We start from the raw sequence: 15,189 nt of genomic DNA on the forward strand, positions 1-15,189 counted from the left end.
CATTTTCATTACCATCTTTACTTTGGGAGGGGAGATAAAAGTATCAGCTTTATTTTTTGAAGACTGCACTGGAGAATATAGCTTTGATTTGTAGCCAGATGGGCTTCCTAAGTCCACACCATATAGGACAATAAACCTGCTAGCCCCACCGGGGAGCTGGCATGCGAGCACACACATACTTCCCTGGAAACCCTGCCTCCAGGGCCCCAAGCCCCTGAGGAGGGGTCGCTTCAGAGGCACCCAGACAAGTCAGTCCTGTGTCCTAACCTACCTGCATCTGCCACACACAGGCAGGAACCCAGGAGCCTGATTTCATCGGGGGGACAGGCAAATCCTAAAGCGGAGTTAGACTTTCTAAATAACAGCTCCCCCACAATGCCTCTTTGCAAATTAAAACTCATTTAAAATTAAACAAACAAACAAGAAAAGTGGGATGATACTGAAATGTTAAAAGACAGGCTCCCTATAATGTAGTAAGAATTTCTGCTCAATTTTGTCAAAAGTTACCTTTATCTATAAGGTTACAAAACAGCTGGATTCCCTTAGAGAAAGGTTAGGCTCAGTTTACCTGATCTGGGACACAACCACTGTACCTTCCAGGAAGGAGTAAGAATCATTTTTAAGCCATTTCTTACCTTGATCCGATGACATCGAACAGATGCTGCCAGCGGTCATTAATTTTGTTGAGCTTGTCGTCGATCTCAGACGCTCTTGTCTTCCTGCTGGCCTCGATCAACTGGTCGCCCATTTGCTTTAACTGTAACTTGTTTTCACTAAATGAGTTTATTTCTTCCATGCAGTCCTGGCAAAGGCACCAAAACACGAAACCTGAGCAACCACTGACAATTCATGTCTTCCCCAGCCACAAACAGTTAGCTGCTTGATGAAATGAAAAAAAAAAATTCTCACCTTCCTGTCACCCCAACTCTTCAGCGAGAAGCTTCAAAGTCAAATACCACCCACTGCACAATGTGCGATACACAAGGCAGTGGTTACTTTCTTACTTTAATACCCTGGCTTCCCTTCACAAATTTCTTCTAATCTAACCTCCTGGGAGCTGAGGACAATCAAGTAACAGATGGAGCATAACTATATACTTAGTATCCGTAAGGAACATTCCTGGGGATTGACAATGTGGCACTTTGGGTGACAGCAGCAAGAACGCTCCTTCCACGCTTCCTTGTGGGGCTCAGTGACTACTTCAGAATTATGGGCTCCACTGCTGCTGGGCCCCTCTCCTGTGGCAAGGAAAGCTCCTTAACAATGACAAGAGAGGAAGCAGAACTCGCTCTGGGCAGGAACTGACGCTTAAGGAGATCAAGCCCCCATTCCTGGTCAGACGTCCCAACCCAAAGCAAGCAACTCTCTTTGGTACCCAACACTTATACTTCCTAGAATGAATCACACGTCCCACCTCTCTGGCATCCTCACTTACCAACTTTTCTTTGAGAGGTATTAAAAATGAGAAAGTCCCTTTAAATATTTAAGTATTCTAGAAACACATCTGTAAAACTACAGCACTTTGAGGCTGGTGGGCGGTAAGGAGCAGAAACCATCCTGGTATTCACAACGGCACCCAGGCAGGCAGCCCTGCTTACCTTCTGTAGCTTTTCAATCATTTCCTCAATACTAAGGTCTGCTGTCTGTAGAACTTTGTTCTCCATCTGCACCAGCCATGCACACAGCTCTTTATTTTTTTCATTGAACACAACCCATGAATTGAGTCTGTCTTCAATCTCCTGTTTGCGTGTAGCCACCTGTGAACGAAAACACATTTGGCAGCTGAGTGTAGCCAGGAAGAAAAGCATTTCCTCTCCCTTCCCTGCATCAAAAGGAATATGAATTCCATTTATTTTCATCAGTATCCCGATAGTTGTGCATCTTCCTGTCTTAGCCCCAAACACCTAGGGACTGACAGCAACAGAAGTTTCTTATACCTCTGATAAATGTCATAAAAAGCAACAAAGTAAAGATTGTGAATGATGGGCAACTGATGGAAAGGATTCCGTTTTGCCTAATACATTCCTATCAGGTTATACTGAAAATTAGAAAGCAGGAAAGGTTAGATGAATATTCTATATTAATCATCACCCAAATTCTTTCGGTTTGCAGTTCTTTGCATATGCATTTGACTGCTTCCTACATGCTAATTTATAACTTTATGAATCACACCCTTTTCCTTTCTTTAAATGCCCTACCAGTTAAATTTACGTTATAATCCAGATTACAATATAAATCAAATTTTGCAATGCACATGGATGAGGAAATATCAAAGTCACTTAAATGTTCTGGAGTTATACCTCAAAAACAAAGCAAAATAAAGCAAAAACGATGCACATCACTCATTTAATCTACCTTCTCATTATACATTATGGTTTTGGATGGACACTATGGAAATGCTACTGGTCTGCAGCAAGCAGGCTGGCCCCAAAATACACTGTTCCATTATGCATAAGCAACCGCAAGCTGATATCAGCAAAGCATGCTTCCCCTTTCAGAGTTCAAATTTATGACGTAAATAAATATAAATTTAAAGACTGCAAATCAGTTTGTACAAACTGTACAAAAGTACAAAAGTATTTCCAGGCCTTAAAAATCTTTAGATTCTTAGAGTTAGAAGAGGTAGCTGCGAGTTTCTCTGGTAAAATTTAACTCCCCACTTTACAGGCAGGGAAACCAAGGTTGAATGAAGTCCTTGAGGTTTTCCTGTTATGCTAAAAAACAACCCCCCCCCCCCCCCCATGCAGGGTTAGGCAAAAACACCTAATGTTTATGCATCTCATCTGGGCAAATGAATTAAAAAGGCTTGAAAAACTATCCCTAAAAAACAAGCTTTGTATTTCCATTTTCTCAGGGCATCTATATTTCTCAGCTTTATAAAACCCTGGTATTTTGCACAGCCTCGTTCTGATTGGTTTCACAAGGGTTAACAATTAGCAACATCTGGGCCCCGTCTCTACTTTTACTTTTAAGTTTCAGGATACCTTTCCTGTAGTCTAAACATTTCTTTTATTATAAAATTTGAAAAAAAATTCTAAAGGAATATTTAAAATTAGGGCACATTGTGCCTGTGAAACACTAAACTCAAGAAGGGGAAAATGTCATGTTTTTGATGTTTTCACTTTACCGCAATGCATTCCAAAGCGTCTGCATTTTAACTTTAAAATATCATCTCTTCTTCATTTGCAGAAATGAGATTAAGGACTTCATTTTTCTGAGAATCAAATGTTCCTTAAAAAACTTCTTTAAGAGTATCCAAACCCTTTATTTCCATCCTGATCCTGCCACAAACAAGTAATGCTCTAACCACAATCCCATTTCTTAATAAGTGTGATCTGCTGAGATATTAGGGGTAACTTTTCATTATTTCTTTCAGAGGGCTTTAAAAACGCACTACTTGAGTATAAACTTCGGATTGCACATGCACACACAGTTTTCACAGAAAGAGCCCCCGTGGCTGGCACTAAGTGCCTTAGGCTGTTTGCTGGGCCCAGGAGAGATACTGCAGTGAGGTCAAATGAAACAAGAACTTCTACCTTCTTCCTTGATTCTAATACACCGATTAGCACTCGCCATCTGCACACACGTCTTCTCAACACTGCAGTCTTTCCCCACATAAGATGATTTTTAAAAAAGCTCAACAGTGTGCAAAGTTCTTGCATTTAGTGCTGGAGAAACAAAGGGTCAAATCTGTTAAACCCTGTCGCTGCCTTCTAAAGGAACAGCGGCCGGCCGAGACTCCAGCTGAAAAGGGTCTCCAGTTCAATGGAATTAAGCTCCTTTCTACTTTGTCTGGCCTTCGGAGACAGTTCAATCAACTCCAACACAGCCGTGCCGTGCAGTTAGCTGACTTACCCTTAGGCAGAGATCCTCCCATTGTTGGTGCAAATGCTCAATCTGCTCCTTCAAAACCATCCCGTCTTCCACGAGGATGTGCCGGGCTAAGTCTGCCTTCATTCTGCGAACTTCTTTCAAGTTCTGAGTCCAGTTAGCCAAAGACGCCTCTAGTTCCTGTATTTAAACACAAGGGGATGGGGGGGAAGCCTTCAACTCAGGCTCCCGTTGTTTCCAAACCTGTTGGCTAATCCTTTGATTAGACCCTGGGGGAGGGGAGGCCAGGAAAGGGGGAGGAACCCTCCGAATGAGAAACAGGCCCGGCGAGCGCCTGCCGAGCTCCTGCTGCTGTGGCTGGCCAGTCCTTCACCACCTTTTCCTGGAAGGAAAACTCTCTTTCTACCGTTGTTTTTCATTTCCTCAGGTAGCTCAGATTTTTATAGAACTGCTTCAATTTTAAAGTCATGTAGGACTATAGTTGTATGTAGAGTACTTTTATATATATAAAGTACTTTTGGAGTCTAGTAACCGTCTTAAGCATACACATTGTGTGTGTGTGTGTGTGTGTGTCATGGGCAAACACCGGGAATCGAACCCAGGTCTCCGGCATGACAGGAGAGAATCCTGCCACTGAGCCACCATCACACCACCCATTTGTGTGTTTTTAACTCTGAAACTGTATTAGAGAAATGCTGTATAAAATGTGATTTCCCATTTCTTAAAACTCCTACAAAACACATTACTGCCCCTGTGGCAATCATATAATAAGAACAGCTAGCTCCCATTCAAAGGGAATGATTTATTTCTGGTTAACTTTTGAAAAGACTGAGTACAGTAGAAGGAAAAATAAATTGTTCCCTAGTAATCGGCAGAGATCAGTTAGCAGAAAACTTTCTCTGGCTATGGAAATGTTTACATTTTATAATGAAGTATTTGTCAAATTAGAACTTTCTGAATTCTAAGACTTAGAAATTTACTTTCACAACGGGATATGTAAAAGGAAACAGTCAAAATACTCAGAGTCCTACAGATTTTTATTATGCTTACAGTTCCTCATCTTTTGGCATGTTTTAAGGATCGCCTCTCATATCTGTCAAATAAAATCTGAAAGAATATTCCCCATCAGAAACAGGCCTGAGAGGTGGCAACAATAAAATGTGCTAATTCGGACTGATTTTCAGAGATATAAAAACTATATTGGTATGATTTCATAACTTGCTAATAAGAATTTACGTTCAATTAAATGGCAGGGAGAATTAAATCTAAAGGTAGCATGGAGATTAAGAAATAACACCGTTATCAAAACATGAGATGGATGAAAGCACATTCCACGGCAGAAGACTTAATAGCTCCATAGAGCTATTCACAAGAGAGCAATTCACAAGCTGAAGCACACCACTCACAAAATTAAACCCCAAGGAAACCAGAAAACCACTGGGCTTCATGTGAAGTTTCCCAACAGGTGCCAGGGAGTCCAAACTGGCTATAGCCCTGGGTTAGAGGTGCAGCTCCAAAGCCTGCCCAGTGGGCGGGTGTGCTGGAAGGGTTCCAATCAACTCAGCTTGGACGCTCGCTTTCCTTCTTCAAGTGAAAGGATAATTCACAGGGCAGAACTCCTGAATGTAAATATTTTTTGTGATTCTTCTTATATACTGCCAAATAGTGCCCTCCAAGTAATGACTAGTTCTCCATATACATTTTAGTGTTGAGTTTTATATATTTCTTGGCCAAGTTTAATATGTGTGATGATTTCAAATTATTCTTCAAATGCACATTTCTTGAATCACTTGAAATACTAGGCAGCGACGGTGACAGTGTCACCCATGTTCACCACAGTGCCTGTACGTCTGCTGAGAAAATGTATGATTGAAGGAAAGCAACTTGGCAGTATGTATCAACAGCTTTAAAAGAGAAAAAAGCAAGGATTCAAACACTAGAGAAAGCTAGAGACAGCTCTAGTGAGGAAGCTTATTACAGCTGACCATCATTATTTGTAAAAACATAAAAAATCATGCTCTGCCTAAATTAAAATACCCTAGATACGCTACCAAACTGACTGCAAAAGAGAACAAGTCAGGCAGACAAGTTCTCCCTTCTTAATTTAAGGAGATAAATGGTCTATATTGTAAAAAATATCTGGAAAGTTCATAGAACATGTGATGAAAACCTTAAATTTTTGTGTCTGGTGACGTAAAGCAGTGCATTGCTTCAACCTTGACTGAGTCTCTTCTAGAGCATGATTAGAATTTAAGCGTTTGCCTGTGAACTCTACGACCAATGAACTTGTCAGGTCTCATTTCTGTACATGACCATTTAGACAAAAAGAGAACCATGAAATGAATGCATTATCAATAATGGTCTACATATGCATAGAATATCTTTGGAAACATTCAACACAAACTGGTATTTGATTGGATATGGAGGGGAACTGATGGGAGAAGATTTTTCATGTATACCTTTTACTCCTTCTGTCTTCTGAACTGTGTGACATATTACTTAGTCAAAAATTATTTAAAAATAAAATTGTTCAAATATTTCCAAGGACTCACTTTTTCAACACATTTTATGAACACATGTCCACTGTGGCAATTTTCATAATAATGATGTTAGAAACAACCTAAAAATCCAACAGTAGAAATTATGGCATACACATGGAATAATAAGTTGTTTAAAAGAAGTTTAATGACATAAGAAAATGCACATAATGATAAGTAAAAGGGAGCTCAATTATGTAATAAAGAATTATCTGCAGGAAAAATATGGTTACCTCTATATGGTGAGATCTTGGAAGATGTTTATATACTTTTGAATTTTCTATCAGAAACACAAAACATAATCAGAGAAAGATGACCATTGTGAAAAATAATCTAAGCACCATTAATACCTATCTGCATAAATTTAAGGAAAAGAAAAATGGGAATTAAAATTTGAAAAGCTTCAGTCAACTAAAGAAATTACTCCATACACTGACTTGGCGATAATGAGAATGCAATCTTCAAGGCAATTAAAACTCAGACTGGTCAAGTTGTAGCAGATCTCCTCTGAACGAATTAGAGAAAGTAAACATCGTGTCTCAGGCAGGCTTCCTGTTACTTGGAACCTTTTTGGAATATGCTCACGGCTTGAGTGACCTCAGTGTTTCTGCCCTCATTCCCAGATTCTTCCCACTGAAGTGAATGCTATGGAAGCTAAAAGGATCCCACTGGAAATCGAAATGTGGGATACTCGGGGGGGGAAAAGAGTGACTCTCCAAAGATTTATATTTTGTATTGTGCATAGGATTCTAGACTTTATGGAAGGAAACACTATGTATCAAGTGAGAGAGGGACTCCAAATTCTATGTGTTACCTGAGTTGAGACCTAAACCTAAAGATACAAAGATGGCAAAAGCTTTAAAAATTAGGGATAAATGGAGCCTCCTTAGCCTAATAAAGGACACCTACTAATGCATCACCAGCAAATATGGTACTGAATGGCAAAATGTTAGAATCATTCTCTTTAAAATCAGGAACAACACAAGAAAGAATGACTAGCAGTGCTTCTGGTCAGCCCTGTTCTGGACATCATTGACCAGTGTAGGATGAACAGAAAAAAAAAAGTGTAAGAATTAAAAGGAAGAAAAATATTGTCATTATTTACATATGATGACTGTCTACATAAATGGCCAAAAGAATACACAGACAAATTATCAGAATTAAGAGTTAAGCAAGATGGTTGAATTTAAGAACAATACTAAAATCACTTGCATTCATAGGGACCAGTAATAAAGTTAGAAAATGTAATGAGAAAAAAGGACAATATTTTCACTATCTTTCAAATGACATACCAAGAAATAAATCTAATAACAGATATATAAGGCTGCATAAAGACAATTATAAAACATTACTGAAAATCATTAAACATGACTGAAAGCAGAATTACACCACATTCATGAACAGAAGCACTTGATGTCAAAAAGATGACAATTCTCCCCCAATTAATCTATAAATTCAATGCAATTCCACTAAAACTCTTATGAGGACTATTAAGGTTTGGCAAGATGCTTCTAAAAGTCATAGAAGATCAGAGAGACCCAAGGACATCCATGGCATGTAGGAGAACAAGGTGTGGGAACCCATCATACCAGAAATGAAGATTTGTTATAATAAAGCACACTGCTCAAGGTAGACTGATGTCGGTGCTGAGACAGAGAAACAGAACACTGGAACAGAGCAGAGAACCAAGAAACAAGTCATGCTTCTATTAAAACATGATATTTGACTATTGGCTACCCATATGAATAAAAGAAAGATTGGGTTTCTACCTTAAAACAAATACAAAAATCAATTCCTCATTCAACAGGAATGTAAATATAAAAAATCAAAATTTGAAAACTTTCAGAAGTATAATGGATTGAATCACATCCCCCCAAAAGATATATCCAAGTTCTAGCACCCGGTCCTATGAATGTGAACTCACCTGTAAATAGTATTTTTGAAGATCCTGTTAAAATGAGGCTAACCTGAATAGGGGTGGGTCTTAATCCCATTGATGAGAGTCCTTATAAGCAGAGGAAATTTGAAAACAGAGCAGAAATGAGGAGGAGACAGATGGTCACGTGTGCTATTTTGAAAGGATTATGCTACCTAGAAAAGCCATGTTTTAATCCTGATTCATCTTGCGGAGGCAGTGTGTCTTCTAACCCCTATTCAGCACTGTGGATTGGAGCTTGATTAGATTATCTCTGCAGAGACGTGATGCACCCAATAGTGGGTGTGACCTTTGATTAGAGGGAGATGTGACTCCACCCATTCCAGGTGGGTCTTGATTAGCTTACTGGAATCCTTTACAAGAGGAAACATTTTGGAAAAAGCTTCAGAGCCACAAGGACCACAAGAGCCCATGCAGCCAGAGACCTCTGGAGATGAAGGAAAAGCCCTGGGGGGAGCTTCATGAAACAAGAAGCCTGGAGAGAAAGCTAGCAGATGTCACCATGTTTGCCATGTGCGTTTCCAGTTGAAAGAGAAACTCTGAACGTCATTGGTCTTGAGTGAAGGTAACCTCTTGTTGAACGTTTTTATAGACTTGCTTTAACTTGGACATTCTCATGGCCTTAGAACTGTAAATTTTCAACTTAATAAATTTCCCCTTTTAAAAGCCATTCTGTTTCTCATATATCACATGCTGGCAGCTAGCAAAGTAGAACATCACATGCCAGAGGCAGAGAGTGAACAAATGTATGAATTGCTGGCAACCAGAAAACTACAAACTTCAGAAAAAGCATGGCCCACTGTCATCTTGTTTTTGAACTTCCAGCCTCTAAAACTGTGAGACAATAAATTCCTGTTCTTTAAGCCAACCAGTCTGTTGTATTTGTTATAGCAGCCCTGGCAAACTAAGACAAGAAGGAAATGTAGGAGAGTATCTCTATGACTTTAGTATGGCGATCCACCCCCCCATGCACGAAAAGCATAAGGCACAAACTATAAAGGAAAATATTGATAAATGCACTTACATTAAATTTAAAATATCTTTTTTTTTCAGCCAGAGACACTAAGTATAAGTAGAAAAACAAGTCCTAAATTGGACTGCATCTTGGCCTTTAGGTTAAGATCAAGTGTAGAATGGAAGACATTTGCAACACATAGACTCAACAGAGGAATAGCATTTTGAAAAAATAAGAAGCTCTTTCAAATCGATAAGAAAAAGACTACGGCACAACAGAAAACTTAGTAAAGGATATGAATAATCAATTCACAAAAGGCCAAACCTGAATGGGCAAATAAACAAGGAAAAATGTTCTATGCATTAGTAACTAAAGTACAAACGGATACATCTCACACCTATCAGACTAGCAAAAGTTAAAAAAAAAAAATCCGTCAATACAAAGTAACTGCTGGAGAGAGGCTATATAAATTGTTTTTTTACTCATGTAATGCATACTACACAGCATTGAGAATGAATGAGCTCATTTATCAACAGTGATGACTCAATCACAGCCACAATGAGGGGAAAGAGTTGTATTATATGTATATATATATTATTATATTTACATATTTATCCTGCTTATATAAAGTTTAAAAACATGTAAAGTAACTCTTCTATTTTTCATTGAGAGCTACAAACACATGGAGCATAACTATAAAAAGTGCACAAGATTTCAGGTGAGCAGATACCTCTGCTGGGGAGAAAAAAGGGAAAGTGAATTGCAGATTCAATTCACAGAGCAATTATACCATGTTTTATTTCTTCAGCTAGGTTATAGCTTCATGATAATTTCTCATATTATTGGTTATGCCTTTTTTGCATATTAGCAATTTTCACAATGAAGCAAAACGAAGTAAGGAGGAGCGCACTAATTTCCAGCACAGTTAGAATTACTAGTCATATCTTCCTAATTTTTAAATTTGACTCCTGGGGCGGGTCACGGTGGCTCAGCAGGCAGAGATCTCTGAGACCTGGGTTCGGTTCCCGGTGCCTGCCCATGTAAAAAAAAAAAAAAAATCCATAAATTTGATTCCTGAGATCATTCAAACGAGAAAAAGATAAAAAAGACCATTTCAACAGGCTCTCACCTTTATACATCAAGTCTGCAGGTAGGGAAGATGTGTAGGGAGTTTCCGCCCTAGGAATTTTTTTCTTTCTTTTTTGGTATGCTATATTCCTGAGGTCACATTTCATTCTTTTTCCATGTGAGTATCTCATTATTGCAGCCCCATTTGTTGATTTTTTTGCTTGTTTGTTTTTTCTGTCTTTGTTTGCTTATTTGTTTGTTTTTGGGAAGTACATGGGCTGGGAATCGAACCCGGGTCTCCTGCATGGCAGGCGAGAATGCTACCACTGAGCGACCTTTGTATCCCCTCTGCCCTAGGAATTTTACTGGTCCAAATTCCTATCCAGAATTTGTACTGTCATTTGCAAAGGCCTATTATATCCAGGAATTTTTGCCAATGTGGTTTCAATTAGGCAGAATATATTTCAAAAAGTTTAATAAAAACATTATACTTGAGCAAAGAAAACAACCTACTGGCTTCTACAAAGTAAATTATTTAGTCATACTTTACTCTCATTTCAAAATGAGATTCATATGAGAATCATACAAGGGGACAGCTTTCAAAGCAATCTCAGAGACCACATCTTATATTACAGAGGAAAGAAAGAGAAACTGAAGGCTAAAACTCCCAAAATCTTAAGTTATTTTCTGTGAAAGTCTTTCTCATCTTCGCATGCGGCTATCAAAAAACATCAATTCCAATTCCTCAAGAGATCAGAATGTTACGTTAGACAGAAGACAGGAAAAAATGTTTTCCAATTGAACATGCAGACTCAGTTTCAAAGAGAAACAGAAGGACACACACACACTTCAAGAACTCAGAAAACAGTGGCCATCTTGAACACACTTCAGATTCCAGTACCTTGATCAGCTCCTTTTCTTTATGGAGGTTCTCATGGAGTTCTGGAAGAGGATCTTTACACTTCACCTTTAAAACCTGTAGCCTGCTCTTCAACTCCTTGATTTTCTTTTCACACTGGTCCCAAATCTGTTTGAAAACAATATTAAAAATGATTAGTTCTTTGCTCTTTAAGAACAAACTGTAGAAACAGAATAACTTGTTGAATCCATGCAATTTTTTCTACTCAATGTGTTTTTATAAATCATACAGAAACCAATCCCTTGTTTTGAGCAAACCATGGTCTAAAACAGGAGACTGGACAGTACTACCCAGTGTTTCTTTCTTTGTAGCTTTATGTGTGGCTCACTTCAACCAGTGGGTTGGCCTTTGCTTCTAAATCCTACCCCCACCCACCCCGTGCTGCCATCCATATCCCTGATCTCTCTAATCGTATTTCTATTTTAATTTGTGAGAAGCTTACATCTAAATCCTTTGGTAAGGGTTAATTTTTAGCTCTGACAATCTTGTGGCATATGCTACGATAGCACCATAGAGCAAAAGCACTTCATGACTTTTCTCGTCATCTTTTCTAACAGCATCCTTATTCTCGCCTTCTCCGTGTCCACAGCTTGGCTTAAGCGACTCTTTCTTATTCAATCTTCATCGCCTCTCCATTTCCTACACTGCTCTCACTGCTGCCTTCTACTTAAAGCACTTAGCAGATTCCAAAGCATTTTCAATGTTACTATTTTGTCATTCTAGTAACCTTAGGAGACAGACGGGCAGAGTATTACTATCACATCTAACATGGAAAAACTGAGTCTCAGATAGGTTCTAAATGGCCCAAGGATAGGTGGTTGACAAGCAGCAGGGACCGGTGGGACCGCAGGCTCTTTTCTGATGCCACTGTTACCCTATCCCTCTACTTTTCCTCAAACCTTACATTACTGCATAAATAGTGGCCTGCGTTTTCAAGGTTAGAGTGCTTGTAATTGATTCATGAGGTTAAGTTTCGACTTCTGAGGTTACTGAAAGACCTAATATCAAACACTATTCTATTCCTCAGCACAACTGGTAGTAGGTCGGCCCAGCTGTGCAGGAACACCTTTTAAAGTAGTCGTCAGTTGTCTAGCAACAAACACTATCTAGAACTCAGCCATGAAGAAAGCAAAAAGAAAAAGTAAACCAATGAGTCCTCATTTCTCCCACCAAGCAATGACTTGCATTTTACCATCATGTTTTGCACATAGGACGTGCTAATAAAAGTTTACCGATGAATGAATTTCACACAATTCATAACCGAATAAATTACTTTATTCAGATGCTCAGCCTTTAACTCAGCACCTATTTACTCTTTATTGGAAATGCATCTCTGACAAGATTTGGCTACCTGGTTTTGGTACACACACCAGGTTAGAGAAGTGATCAGGCACTGAGTGCAGGCATGCTCAGAGGAAAAAGAAGTGGAAATTGATGGCTGAGCATGAAGAAGAAAGAAAAACTACAAAAGCCATATAAAAATTAAAAAGAACAGTAGCGCAGGGCCATGGAGAGCAGGTGCAAGCAGCTCAGAGGCCTGGAGGATGACCTGGTATTTCAGCATAACAATAATAGTTATGATTTTCCTTTTAATGACTCCCAAATAAAGCATTGTGTTTCTTCAAGGTATAGTGATAAATTAACTGGTCGCAGGAAAGCTCATCCTCTGATGAGAGGAAAAGATGCAGCATGACTATGTTCATTTTTGTCTACGGTAACAGAGAACCACATTAGCTTTGTACAGTGAATTTCCCTTGACCATAAATAAATTTCCTGTTTCAGAAAAGTAAATATCTAAATTGAACCTCAAATATCTACATACTTAACACAGAACTTTCTCAATATAAGATTGTTATATTGTTATGTTGTTGTTCTATTATTTTACATTACTGTCAGACTCACATGGGCTAGTGGGACTTGAGTTCTCTTGAAAAATTCACAATATTGTAATTTCCTAAAATCAACGCCTATTTTCACACAGCAAACAAAAACTGTATGTACCGCATCTGGACATCACAAATGGAAAATAAATGGTGGGTTTACCTCTAGAATGCTCTGAAACTGTTTACTCATCTCTCCCACTTGAAGTCCCGTGTTCTTCCAGCTGTCCTGAAGTTGACTGATTTTTTTGTCAATCGACGCTTTAGTTTCCAGGTCGGTTGTGTTCAGTAACTGCTTCCCAGCTTCCAAGGTTAGGGCATAGGTGGTCTGCAATCTCTGAAAATGAATTTCTTTATTCTAAAGAAAAAAAAGAAACAAAGGGATTTGTTTAAGCTTCAGATGTGGTCAAAATGTGCTACTTGTCTGTGCTTGTGTATATTTCCTTCAGAGGTTTTCTTAAGTGTGAAATTAGGTACTGTAGACAAATCTGGGTAGAGTGCACAGCACATGCAGATTTGTTCACATGAAAGGTTAATGTTTTACATTAAGCAGACAGCATCTACCAAACGTGTGTTCTAAAAATAATTTCAAGGACTGGTAGAAGATAGGATTCTTAGCATAATGACTGAAAGTACACAGAAGTAAAAAATACACTTCAGAGAAAAAAGCCTGCAGGTAGATGGATCTAACTAGCAGTATTAAGAAATTGATTGGATTAGAAATTATGAGCAGTTACCCATTATCATGATAGAGTCAGCTTACTCCTAACTTACAAGGAGAGATGTGTACATTATGCTAAACAAATATAAAAGGAGGAGAGGACAAATAAAAAAAGAGGTTATACAAAAATATACAATTAAGCCTTATAGCGACAAAAAATTGCACACTGATATATCCAATAATGGCACAGCTTTAAAAAATTCCATTTTCTTTAAGGAATTTAACTTAGCTGTTAACAATACAAAACTGAAGTAAACAATTTTTAATTAATGCAAACTTCCCAAAGCATTTGGTTTCAGTAGAGAAAAATAGAATTTTTTTGTCAGTTCTAAATATGGTTTCCTTCAGTTAATCTCTCAAGGGAAACATAATGTAGGCATTATCCAAAACAGAAACTGATTTTAAAAATATCACCACAAATGTGTTTCTGAGACGATCCAAATCCAAAGGAGGAAAGCAGAATGTGCCCTCAGGAGCAGCAGACTAAAAAGAGAAACTGCAAATCAAGGATCGCACTGCCACTCCACACTCGTCTCTAATACACGGTGCTGCTTGACACAGCACTGAGACAAATGTCTAACAGTCGTCTCAAACTTAACTTGCCAAAAGGTCTGCTTCTCCTGCCTTCCCTGACTTGGTCTCAGCCCCACTATTCACCAAGATGCTCAAGCCAAAAATCTGGAGTCATCCTTGATTTAGCTTTTTTCTTCACCCACCATATCCAAGCCATTAGCCAGTCTTGCGAACTCTATCTACAAAAGTATTCTTTGTTCACCTTCAACGTAATCCCTGTTGTCTAAGCCACAAAAAATTTCCAAGGCTATCGAAATAGCCTCCTAACTGGTGATGGGAGACTGCATTTTCCAGAAACGGCTGCAGCAACATTCTCAGTTCCACATGCTCTCCCAGAACCTTGGCACACCCCAGCAAGTGGGGCAGCCTCTGTTCCCTCCTCTTGAACTCAGGTGACCGATATTGAGGTCACCTCAATATCAATACAGGGTGGTGGAAGTGATGTATGGGACTTGTGAGGCTAGGTCTAAAAGCAACAGAGTTTCTGCCTGGATTTCTCTCTCTTGGGACATGCTCCTTTGAAGCCATGTGCTGCCATGTAAGAAGTCTGGCTACCAGAAGCCTGCGTGTGTACAGACCACAAAGACAGGCAGCCCCGGAGCCCCAGCTGTCCCAGCTCCTAGCTGTCCGAGCCTTCCCCCCTTAACGACCAAACACGAGATGAACAAGCCTTCAGATGATTTCAGACTGAGCCAACACTAGGTGAAACTGCATGAGGGACCCCAAGAGCTGGCTGACTGAGTCCTGTCAACCCTTAGAACTGTGAGAA

At 39.1% G+C, this 15,189-nt stretch overlaps 1 protein-coding gene across 9 annotated transcripts in view; it reads right to left on the reverse strand.

Annotated features, from left to right (window-relative positions):
- The window catches only part of SYNE2 (spectrin repeat containing nuclear envelope protein 2), a 384,031-nt gene that overhangs the window by 38,448 nt on the left and 330,394 nt on the right, over positions 1-15,189 (reverse strand). For all 9 annotated transcript variants that reach the window (XM_077122415.1, XM_077122416.1, XM_077122418.1 and 6 more), the window contains 5 exons: positions 13,290-13,484; positions 11,229-11,354; positions 3,856-4,011; positions 1,599-1,757; positions 636-802 (listed from right to left, as the gene is read on the reverse strand). In XM_077122415.1, coding sequence (XP_076978530.1) covers positions 636-802; positions 1,599-1,757; positions 3,856-4,011; positions 11,229-11,354; positions 13,290-13,484 — 803 coding nt within the window. The remainder of the gene's footprint in view (positions 1-635; positions 803-1,598; positions 1,758-3,855; positions 4,012-11,228; positions 11,355-13,289; positions 13,485-15,189) is intronic.

The sequence above is a fragment of the Tamandua tetradactyla genome, chromosome 12 (assembly GCF_023851605.1).
Source record: "Tamandua tetradactyla isolate mTamTet1 chromosome 12, mTamTet1.pri, whole genome shotgun sequence".
NCBI lineage: Eukaryota > Metazoa > Chordata > Mammalia > Pilosa > Myrmecophagidae > Tamandua > Tamandua tetradactyla.